This window comes from Apaloderma vittatum, unplaced genomic scaffold, assembly GCF_000703405.1.
Source record: "Apaloderma vittatum isolate BGI_N311 unplaced genomic scaffold, ASM70340v1 scaffold19832, whole genome shotgun sequence".
In the NCBI taxonomy this organism is placed as follows: Eukaryota; Metazoa; Chordata; class Aves; order Trogoniformes; family Trogonidae; genus Apaloderma; species Apaloderma vittatum.
In genome coordinates this window covers 14,730-26,195 of record NW_009703300.1, presented here as the reverse complement: position 1 = coordinate 26,195, position 11,466 = coordinate 14,730, and the positions used below count along the sequence as shown (strand labels likewise).

Here is an 11,466-nt window from a genome sequence, read left to right as displayed (position 1 = left end):
GGAGGTGCCGCCTCCTTTTCCCGGGTGGACACCGGCACCCTGGAGCTCGCCCCGCGGTCTGGAGGGTGTTTAGTGTTACACGCTGTCTTAAGCGGCATCACTGCGGGAATTGTTTTGAACGTGGAGATATAACTGATGGGTTATTGTTTAAGAAGCTCAAAATATTTTTTAGTGGGATCAACAGAATGGGAAACGCTTCCTGATCTTAGTTCCAAAGGGTGAACTGGCCGTGGGGAAAATCCAACCTGGAAATCAGCAGAAAGCCTCAAGCTTTCCTCACAAGAACAGTGAGGTCCTGGGCTGATGTACGAGGGCAAACAGCATAATCTATTTTAAGCTGGAGCTTGATCATTCTGTAAAGTAGATGACTTGATAGCAAGTGCACAGTATTGGTGGAAGAAGAAAAGAACTATTTTGCTTTACTCTGCAACTTTTAAGGATTCAGCAACTTTGGTGAAAGATTCTCTAACTTACGTAAAAGAAGAAATAAAAGTTTTATATTCTACACTGACCAGCAAATAACAACAGTACTTACTGCTTACTTGAGCTTAGGATGTTGCTTAGATTGCCAAACAATTAGAACGAACCTAACCAGAAAGCTTGTCTCACAAAGAGAACTATATCCATACAGAGGAGGGAAAAGATGGAGGGTATTACTGTGTAAGACCACCAGAGACGCCCATAAAATCATCAGAGATCCCTGGAAGACCATCACAGTTTCCACTGCGCATGTGTAGCTAGCTAGCTAGCTTATGCATATGATAATGAGTTCTGAGAAATGGAACGTGTATTGAATATGCATTAACCACATCGCATATATCTGTGTAGCTCCAAAACCAGTTATGCACGTTTGAAAGAGAGATCTGCCATGCACCTGGCACTGTAAACAGATAAATAATGCCCGTTCTCTAACCTCAAATTAGTGTCAGAGGATTTTCTTCACAATTTCCATTTACAATAGCACAGCTGGACTTTGTCACCCTGGAAGTTGCTTCTAGCCCTGTGTTTGTTTCTTATCACAGTCCACCTTGGACTGGGGCTGTACTTTATTCATCTTGTACCTCATGCTGGTTTTTCTTTTCTACCCCAGGAGCTCCAGTCTCTCACACTGAATTCCCAGCAAAGGATGGAGAACATCCTGGCTGGTTTGTGTGGGACCAGCCCAGAAGATCCACTCCCTGTGTGGGTTCATGGCAGTGTTGGCCATTGCTTTAATCAACTGGCATTAAACGTGATTCCTCATGTGATCCTTGCAGTGGTCAGTGCTTGCTTTCTTGGCACTCCAAGGTATGACAACTAACTTGTTTAGCTCTTGATTATTATGCAGGACTGGAGGTGGGGTTGAAAGGCTGGAAATTAGATCTTCCTATAATGTGCTGAATATGTAATTAGACACAATATTGTAATGCTATTATATTTGTCAGCATCTGTCCTAATTCTAAGCACAGTGTACTGCTCTGGTCCCTGCATTGCAGAGAGGAATCAAGAAAGAATAGACAGGGTAGCGATCATAAAATCACAGAAAAATATTCAAAAGAATTTCAGGACTGGGGAAGCTTGGAATCTTCTGGGAGAGGATATAAATCCAAGGTGACATGGAAGGTATACATAAGGTAATAAGGGGTTCACAGAAAAAAAAAATGGGTTTTTTTGTTTACCCTCTTCTGAAATTCATAAACGTGGCAACTCTCTCTGATATTGAAAGGCCACAAACGGTAATGAATCAAGTGCTAATGAAATATTTAGTTGGGCAATAGATTGTGGACTTCACTTATACAGCATCACTGAAACCAACAGTGATAAAAATAGTGTTTCTAAACAAGATATCACAAAGACAAGAGAAATCATATATCAGTGATGTGACAGAGGATTTGATTATACAGAATTTATGATGGAGCTTGAATACATTTTTTTTGTTAGTCCTCAAGGACTGGAGTGCGATTTGACCACAAAATATCACAGTTTGAAAACAAATCTGTAGAGAAGTGCTGTTCTTCAGTAGCATTTGAATCTCAGGTTGATATTGGGGTTATGTTGACCCGATGTAGTTTATCAGTGCCCAGAGGTTGAAAAAGTTACAAATCTAGGGAAGTGACTCCAGGAGGTTAAGTAAGAATGAATGGATAAAGCAGAGGAAGAGGAGAGTACTGGCTGAGAGGTGATGGAATTTCTACCGTCAATTTTTTCTTTGCTGTTTCCTCCTCTAGATCCAGCCATGGGGTGCCTTGCAGTCCAGGCTGGGGATGCAGAATTGGCATCTCCTTTGTAATTGCTGGCCTGTGCCTCGCTGATACCATCCCAGCCACCGTTTCTCAGCAGGAGCTGGGCCCTGTGTACCTGGAAGTGCTGGCGAACGGCACTGCCGCCCTGACATGGCTCACGCACGGCTTCGCTCTTCTTATGCTCTTCAGGTCCGTTCACGGCTCTACCAGGGGCCCTGTGGCCCTGGCCCTCCTCGCTCTCTTCCCCATACCTTCCTTTGTTGTCACACTGGTGGGGTACTGCCAGAGGGGGACAGCTTGGTCCCCTGGCCACACTGCTGCCTCCTCCAGGTTTGCCATTCTCTGTCTGCAACTGGCCTCTCTGCTTGTGTATGTGACTGGCTACCTCTTGCCCACCACTGGCGCGCAAGGCTTCCTCTCCATCAATCGCTCCTGGCAACAAGACTCTCTTGCCTCAGAGCCAGAGATGCTAGATCAGCAGAGAGTGGCAGAAGATGGTGAGAGCTGGCTCTCCCGCTTTTTTTATGTTTGGATGAACCCTCTTCTGAAACGTGGCTATCAGTGGAAGCTGAACCAGCCACGGGATGTCTATGTGCTTCCTCGCCAGCTCCAGGCTGCCAGGATCTGTGATCAGTTCTACTCGTGCTGGCAGAAGAAGGCAGCTGTGCACCAAGTAGAGGAGGAGACAGTGTCTCTTACCAGCCCAATCATTGCTGAAGGTGATGGGGGTAGCAATGCCCCAGACAGCTCATCCCGTGCCCAGAGGACTGTGCAACTCTTCTCAGTTCTTCATGCAGCATTTGGGCTTCGTTTCTACTGCCTTGGACTTCTCAAGCTGGCCGGCAACCTGCTCGGTTTCTCGGGTCCTCTGCTTCTGAACCTGCTGGTGAACTTCATGGAGTCACGGCAGGAGCCCCTGAGCCATGGGGTGCTCTATGCCCTCGGGCTCTTTGCTGGCTCCTTCCTGGGTGCTCTCCTGCGGAACCAGTTCATGTACGAGGTGAACAAGGTGATGCTGATGGTGCGGGCCGCTGTCATCTCCGCCATCTACCGCAAGGCTCTGCGTGTTGGCAGCACCAACCTTGCACGCTTCACCATGGGGGAAATTGTCAACTTTATGAGCACAGACACCAATAGGTTGGTCAACTTCTGCCTCAGCTTCCATGAGGTGTGGAGTCTGCCTTTCCAGTTTGCCATTACTCTATACCTCCTCTACCAGCAAGTAGGGGTAGCCTTTCTGGGAGGCTTGGCCCTGGCACTGCTGCTTGTGCCCATCAACAAGGTCATAGCTAACCGCATCATGGTGAGCAACAAGGAGATGCTGGAACATAAGGACTCACGGGTCAAGGTGAGGAGCAGCTGGTGGCTCTCTGAGTTTGTTGTTATATTTTCTCCCCATTTGTCTCTAGCACATTGGCTTTTTGGCCTTTTGTCATAATCCAAAGCAGATTAATTGAATCACAGCTGTTGGGAAAAATGCTAGAGGGGGTACACACACATGATTCAGAAGAGTTTCAGGGTGGTGCCGTTTCTGATTGTTCCCTCTAGAGATGCATCCATCCTGTTGCTCCAATAATGCTGTCAATGGCGAGACAGCTTGCAGTCTGGACAAAGGCATGGGCACGGATATAATGGTTTTATATCATTCCTGGCTTGGCACTCTCATCTTTTCCACTACTTTTTGCATATTTACAGTACCACCTCTCTCCTTGCCACATATCAGACATTTCACTCCCACTTTTTAGCCTTTTATCTCTAATGTGAGGGGAGAGCACTTTCACTCACCATTTCCATCATGCTTTGGAAGCATAAAACATAAGCCTACTCTGTGTCAGAACTGTTGGGAGCTTCAAAACTATTTCCTCAGCAGAAGGTTGCATCTAGTTGTAAGGGATACGTTGCACTTTCTCCAGCTGTTTTAAGAGTGGTTTGCTGAGTGAACTCTCTCTTGTTAGTTTTCTTTCACATTGGGCACTGACACATCTCAGCTTGCCCTGCGCACACTGACTTTTTTGAGAGGGTGCCGTGCTGCAGGGACACCTGAGCTGCTGGATGTGAGCCAGCCAGGCTCTGCATACAAACAAGCTGTGTCCTAGCAGCCCCAGGCCTGAGAGTTGGACATTATTATCTCAAGGTACTGCCAAGCCAAAGCAGGTAAATGGCATCCAGGTTAGAGCTAGTAATTCCACACATCCCTTCAGCTGTGTTGCACATCCTTCAGTTGGGAAGTAGTGTAATCTTTTTGTACACAACACAGGTGGCAGAGGAAGCTGGTGGAATGAGCGAGAGCGAAGTTCACAATAGCTGCGTCTTGAGTTTATGTCTTTATTAGCAATAAATTGTTCCTGGTAACTCTAGTCTGACCCTTAGCAGGAGGCAACTGCAAACCTGGCCCAAGCCCAGATGCCCAGCTGGCATTTGGTTCATGAGACAGGCACTGTTTGCTCTATGTGCTTTTCCTCTTTGGCTGCAGCTAATGACAGAGTTCCTTTGTGGCATTCGTGTGATCAAGTTTTATGCCTGGGAAAAGCACTTCAACACGAGAATAAACGCCTGCCGGGATAAAGAGCTGAAGAAGTTACGAACCATGAAGTACTTGGATGCTGTGTGCGTGTATCTGTGGGCAGCACTGCCTGTTGTTGTCTCCATTGTCATCTTCATCACCTATGTCATCTTGGGTCACCAGCTCACTGCCACGAAGGTAAGTAGGTAGGAGGGAGAGCTCCAGCCTTGTCTTGTGCACAGGACAATCTACAGTGGGGCTGCAGTCCTGAGGCCAGTCCTGAGGCATCTTCTCTGGGAAATAGACCCAGCCTGGGTCTCCCCACAGCTCTTCAGGCTCTTACTGGTGAAGCTGTTTGGAGGATACAAGATGCAAGGGAAGTACTGCCTCCAACTCATCACTGTTTCCTTACCTGTGCAGGTGTTCACAGCATTGGCCCTTGTTGGGATGCTTATTCTTCCCCTCAACAACTTCCCATGGGTGTTGAATGGGACCTTGGAAGCCAAAGTTTCCCTGGATCGAATCCAGCATTTCCTTGAACTCATGGACCAGGACTTGAAAGCTTATTATGCCCTAGGTAATGGCAAAGGATGCTGCTGGGCTTGGGACCCTGGGCAGGGGGCATTCGGAGCAGAGAGCTGAGGTGTGAGGCCCAGGGCCAGTACTGGAGGGCAGCTAGCTGTCACCTTGTGAATCAAGACATTCGGTTGTAGAGACAGACTGAAAGCATTTCAATTCTGTGGAAAACAAGAGACAAGGCTAGAACATTCCTCTTTACCAAAAATAGGCCACTGCTTGTCTCCACAGAGTCCTGCCACTGGTGTCCCTTTAGAAGTCACTCCCTCCTCTGTCCAAAGCTTCTCTGACACTGAAGCCATCAACAACCTTGGCTTTCCTGGCAGAGAAGCTTGAATGGGTGTCCCTCTCCTGAGCCCTCCCAGCTCCCTTTCTCTCCTTCCTTGTCTTTTGTCAGCTCCCTGCCATTCTTCTGCCTTCAGTAATAATAAAACCCTGACAGCTGGCAGATTACCATGTGTCTGGAGGGAGCTAGAGAAAGGAGAGTTGAAGGAAGGCAGGTATATGTTTCAGGGCAAATCAGTAGGCAAGTGGTTGAGTCAAGGGCATCATGGCGGTGCCCTCTCTGTGGTCTCATCCATTTGAGATCAAAGCTGACAGTATTTATGATGCTAGGTGCCTTTCATTTTCTGGCCTTCTCATAGTAATGCACAGCTGTGCTACTTTTCTCTTGCAGATAGCCCTTCAGGTACTGCTGCTGTCGTGGAGATGCAATGTGCAGCCTTCTCATGGGTGCCAGCTGAGGAGGAAAGCACCAGGCAGCCCCTATCCACAGGCCCTCTACAACTGCACATTGAGAACCTGTCAGTGAGAAGGGTGAGCAAGGATGCAGGAGGTAACAGGGAAGAATGGTGCTAAAGAAGCCAAGTAACAGAGCAGGCGTGGCATGTTTTCATGTTTTCCTGGTCTTATGACCATCAAAATCTTTTCTTGGTCAAGAGGCACAGAACAGATCGTATATGTCATAGCTGAAGGATGCTGGAGGAGATCAAGGCATGGCTTACAGACAAGAGATAAACCAGCACCCTTTGCTTTCTACCACTGTTGCAGGAGAAGACTGGACAAGGAACACAACTGGGCTCTGGAATTAACACTTCTTGCAGACTTGTGTCCTGCCATATCAGGAGTCTGGTTTACCCAGCAACTGTATGCAGTTCTGTTGCTGAACCTATAAGATAATTCTTGTTTAAGACAGCAGTCAGCTTTCTTACAGGCAATATGTGACTCAGGAAACCTGGGGAAGCCACCCTCTATTAATGCATCAGGTTGCTCCTTTTCCTTTCCCTTTGCAGGGGATGCTCCTGGGGGTTGTTGGGAAGGTCGGTTCTGGCAAAAGCTCTCTGCTTGCAGCCATCACTGGAGAGCTCATTAAGTAAGTAGCCTGAAGACAACTTTTGCCTGGTCCTTCCATGCCACTGCAGGCAGGGACTATCCAGTGCTGTCCCTATTTGTAGGCCATTTTGATCCGCCAACAGTTCTCCTTTTTTTTCCCTTTCCACCCACTTCCGCTGTGCTTGCAGACAAGGTGGACGAGTGTATGTTTGTGACCTGGAGCAAGGATTTGGTCTGACCACACAGGAGCCTTGGATACAGTTTACCACTGTCCGTGAGAACATCCTTTTTGGACGGGAATACAATGCCAGGCTGTACGAGGAGGTGGTGGAGGCCTGTGCCCTCTCCGAGGACCTGAACGTGAGTGCCTAAACTGTAAACCTGCCTGGGCCTTCTTGGCCAGATTTTGCATCCAGCTTGAGCTTCACTGGGAGCAGTTCTCATTCTTTCAGGCTACAGACTGCTTTTCCGATGTCCCAGTTGCGTGGCATTACTTTGATTACCAATCCCAAGCCATACCTTGCCTCACAGTTCTTTAAAGCATGAAATTGCTCTGGTAGCACTTTGGATGTTTTCTTCTGCTGCTGAGCCAAAAGCTCTTAATCCTTGGGAAAGGAGATATTCTTGCAGAGCTGCTGACTCTTGGCTTTTTCAGGCAAAACTTATCAGCAGCTGATTTTTTTGAATCAGAAGGAACTTCCCTGGCATCTGGAAGTGCATCTGTGGTCCTCCGTTCAGTAATATGCATATTCTAGATTTGAGGCTTATGGCTGTATTAGCCAGTAAACCTGGCTGTTATATATGTTAGGAAGCTAGCCTTCTACTCCCACTTCATAACCTGATGCCTGATTTTCTGAAGTGCCAAGCACTAGGAGCAACTATTTGCTTTGGCAGGAGCTATGTGTAAAGACAAGATATTTATCTGAGAAGAAGTAGACTGTGCCTATGCTACCAAATCAAGAGGAAACTGTTTCCAGCTAGTGAAACTCTGTAGTTTTTACTGCTAAACCATTCGGGTGGACACTGGTATGTTTTTGGAGTGGGCACAGCTCTTGATCTCCCAGAAAATTGCCAGGCACAGTTTTAGAGTTATCTCAGACCAGAAGTTGCTCTCATCAAGTTCAGATGTAGCCACCCTATTGTGGAAAGAGTTCGGCTGCATAAATGCCATCTTGCCAGTTGTCTGCAGAACCAGTGTATAGACTTGCATTGTTTAATTTTTGGTGAGGTATCACCCCAAGGAATTACTGCCAAAGGCGGGAGAGGGACCCCAGTGTTCTGGTTTTGGGTCTCTAGTAATTTTCTGTTCCTTCTAAATGGATTTTCTTGAATGTTTCAGATTTTGCCAGCAGGTGACCAGACGGAAGTGGGTGAAAATGGTGTGACACTCAGTGGCGGACAGAAGGCTCGACTAGCCCTTGCCAGAGCTGTTTACCAGGTAAATAGCAAAGGAGTCATGCTCTGGCAGGTTGTGCCCAGTGCCAAGTCAGATGGAAAGAAGCTGGAAGCACTTGGCTGTACAGTGTGCTCTGGCAGCATGTCTTAAACAGCACTGTGCTGGCTTAAAGGTGCCGACGGTGTGCCACACATAGGCACTTGCACTTTTGTCTACTGCACTGCCTGCTCTGGCAGGGCCAGCAGCTGTATCCTGGTCTTTTGTCTCCCTCTCAGGAGAAAGAGCTTTACCTCCTTGATGATCCCCTGGCTGCTGTTGATGCAGACGTGGCCAACCACCTTATGCGGAAATGCATTTTCGGAATTCTCAAACACAAGACCAGGATCCTTTGCACTCACAGGACGGAATTTTTGGAGAAAGCTGATGCCCTGTTGTTGATAGACAATGGCAAGATAGTTAAGACAGGTACACTGGCTGTCTTCTCAGGCATTCATTTGTGCCTATGTGCCAGTCTTGGAATGGCTTAAGCAAAGACAGACATAAAGAAGTAGGATTAACTAGTGGGCAACCCAATGATAAAGAGCATGAGGATACTGCATGTGGGCAAAGATGGGGTGGAAGGGAATGTGCAGATGCACAGATAGAACAGGACAGACCTAAAGATGGGGAGCTGATATGGCAGAAGGCCATAGCAAGTAGTGTGGAGCAGGGTCTTCAAGGGTCCAGGTGCTGTGAGAGGAAACAGGGAATGTTATGAGAGAACAAACCTGGGCCTTTTTGTAGCAAGAAGCAGTGAATAGCTGGCGTCTGTTCCTGAGAAACTCTGAAGCATTTGCATGTCTCTCTTCACAGGCACACCAGCTGATATCCTGCCACTTGTGGAAGCCTTCCCCAAGTTCAAGGATATGGACAAGAGGCAGAAGGATAAAGGTCTATACCTGGCAAGCTTGAGGGTGGCTGCGGCAACACAGCTCAGCTGACCAGCTTTACAGAACCTGTACCTGATGGCTGCTGGTCTTAGAACAGAGCTCCCACCACCTTATTCTGCTGGTCTGTGGGTAGTGTGTGCATACAGGGAGAGGAGACCCACATATCAGTTGGGTATTAGTCTGGAGCAGTATTTGAATCTGGTTTTCCATTTGTAGTCCAGTTTTGGATGAAGGTCTGCCAGGATTGGTGCACCTATCCTGAAAGGGGAAAGAAAAGGGAAGAAGAGTCTCCTCCCTCATAGCCTAGACTTGCTCTTTTTACAGGAAGTAACAGCTGCTGGAGGAACTTATATCACACTGACATTTGCATTTGTCTCCATTCCCACAGCCCCTGATGAACAGGGCCAAGAAGAGGCCATAGAGACAGAAGCAGAAGAATCAACCCAAACCAATCATCTCATCCACAAGGAGGAAGAGAAGAAAGAAGGGGCAGTGGCTTTTCAGGTGTACAAGGCATATTGGCTGGCAGTGGGCAGCGGCTTGGCATTATCCATCCTCTTCTCACTGCTCCTGATGCAAGGTGAGGCAGTGGCCTGGTAGCACATCTCTCTTTAGATATTCCTCTCCTCTCATTCCTTGGTTGTGTGGAGTCAGGGAAGCAAAGAAGCTAGGGGTTTAATTGCTTACCCTGCATCAGGAAGATTTGTTTTCCTCAAACTAAAGCAGCACAGTTGGGATGGATACATGTGGGAACAGAACCTGTCTCATTGCTGCAGTTGCATGTCTGCTCCTGCTCTGCTACTAACAGTGGAGGCAGGGGAAGACTAGACTGGGCAGTGAGACAAGTTGTCCAACAGTAGCTTCCCCTCCAGTTTTTCTGCCTCATATTTGCTAAATTGAAGGTTGAATCCCCTCTTTATGCAGTCTGTCTTTCTCTGTAGCATCCAGAAATATCTCAGATTGGTGGCTGTCACACTGGATCTCCAGCATATCCCAGACAGCAAATACCTCTGTGATGGTCCACTCAGCTTCCCCGCCTTGCCCAGAGCTGCTTCTCTTCTCCGTTATTGGGCTTGTGTAAGTGAATCTGTTCAAGAGATGCCAAAGGAAGCTGGAAACACATTCCTGTTTTGCACTTAAGTGCATTTCTTGTGAAGATTCTTGTTGAGAGCAGGGATAAACTGACCACTCTGCTGCAGGGTATCTGTGTGGTTGCTTTGAGAGAGAAAAATAATAAAAATCTCTGACCTGATGAGGTCCCCTAAGGGCTTCTACCTGGGGCTGATGGAAGACCCTTAGCTGCAAAGTAAGTGGAGTGTTCATCCCAGCATGCCAAAGGGATGATCTCTAACAGGAGTATCAGACTGAAGTATCTTCGTTTCCCCTTGAGTATGTTCTTGGGTTCTTGTGCCCTGTCTTTGAGTTTACTATCATGAAGATCTTGGCAGATTCATCATTTTCCTCCTTTTGTGTTTCAGCTCTCCCATTCAAGCTCTGGACACCACCCCAGTCCCTTCCAACAGCTCACTGGATGTGAATTTCTACCTGATAGTTTACGGAAGCATTGCAGGGGCCAACTCCTTCTTTACCATTCTCCGGGCTTTCCTCTTTGCTTACGGCACTGTGTGTGCTGCCACTGTCATTCACAACCGACTGCTCCAGAGGGTTCTAAAGGTAATGGTCAGAAGGTACATGGGGAGTGGAGCTCCTGCAAGTCACTCTGCCTTGATGTTATTTTCATAGTTGGAAGTACGGGTTTGGGAGGTGGATTAGGGTTTCGACTGCTTATTAGCTGATGAGCTTCCCACAGGGCTGTGTCCAAAAAGGGCTGCACAACAGCCAGCACAAGGAGGCAATTAGCTGGGCTTCAAAATGTGGCTTGCAGGGCTTGTTCCATTCCATGGAGAGGTGTTTTACAGCTGCCACCTGTGTCTACTCACTCATTAGGCTTAGATATATATCCAAGATGAGGACAAACTGAATCAAAGTAGCTTTTGCAGGATCATGAGCTCAGATTCAGATGAGATTGGAAAGAGCCATTAAGCAAGATTTAGGGCTGATATTGGCATATGTTAGTTAACTTTTAGGATTTGGACTTCCTTGAGTTCTAGAGTTAAGATTAAAGGATTGAAAGATAGCATCAGAGGCTAGGTTTAGAAGATTGTCTCACTGGCTACTGGTGGGCCAGTATGGGATCCTAGTGACTGCTATCTTGGTAGCTGTCTGCCAGTCGCCACAGAATGGCTCCTTCCTTTTACCATGCGAACAGCATGAGTTGTCTGACTGTGAGTGGATGCTGGCTTTGGAGTCTGAGACTTCTCCAGCTGAGGAAAGGAAGTGGACCCTGGTGGCCACCCCTTTGGGGCCTTATCTTGTCCTCTTGGCGCTGCTCTCCTGGGCACTGTTCTGTGGCTGGATCTCACTGCAGTTGACTGGCTTTTACTTTCTGGTTCCCTTGTTGCCAGGCCACAGTCACCTTCTTTGACACCACACCAACAGGCCGGATCC

At 47.6% G+C, this 11,466-nt stretch overlaps 1 protein-coding gene across 1 annotated transcript in view; it reads left to right on the top strand.

The window, feature by feature from the left end:
• The first annotated feature begins 1,126 nt into the window (after positions 1 to 1,126).
• The window catches only part of ABCC10 (ATP-binding cassette, sub-family C (CFTR/MRP), member 10), a 15,864-nt gene continuing 5,524 nt past the window's right edge, over positions 1,127 to 11,466 (top strand). Inside the window, exons 1-15 of the mRNA XM_009864596.1 lie at positions 1,127 to 1,287; positions 2,208 to 2,886; positions 2,986 to 3,570; positions 4,696 to 4,923; positions 5,146 to 5,302; positions 5,978 to 6,117; positions 6,594 to 6,673; positions 6,822 to 6,993; positions 7,973 to 8,071; positions 8,305 to 8,494; positions 8,882 to 8,959; positions 9,347 to 9,538; positions 9,900 to 10,035; positions 10,437 to 10,632; positions 11,424 to 11,466. The exon at positions 11,424 to 11,466 is cut by the window's right edge and continues 301 nt beyond it. Of these exons, the coding sequence (XP_009862898.1) occupies positions 1,127 to 1,287; positions 2,208 to 2,886; positions 2,986 to 3,570; positions 4,696 to 4,923; positions 5,146 to 5,302; positions 5,978 to 6,117; positions 6,594 to 6,673; positions 6,822 to 6,993; positions 7,973 to 8,071; positions 8,305 to 8,494; positions 8,882 to 8,959; positions 9,347 to 9,538; positions 9,900 to 10,035; positions 10,437 to 10,632; positions 11,424 to 11,466 (3,136 nt within the window). The remainder of the gene's footprint in view (positions 1,288 to 2,207; positions 2,887 to 2,985; positions 3,571 to 4,695; positions 4,924 to 5,145; positions 5,303 to 5,977; positions 6,118 to 6,593; positions 6,674 to 6,821; positions 6,994 to 7,972; positions 8,072 to 8,304; positions 8,495 to 8,881; positions 8,960 to 9,346; positions 9,539 to 9,899; positions 10,036 to 10,436; positions 10,633 to 11,423) is intronic.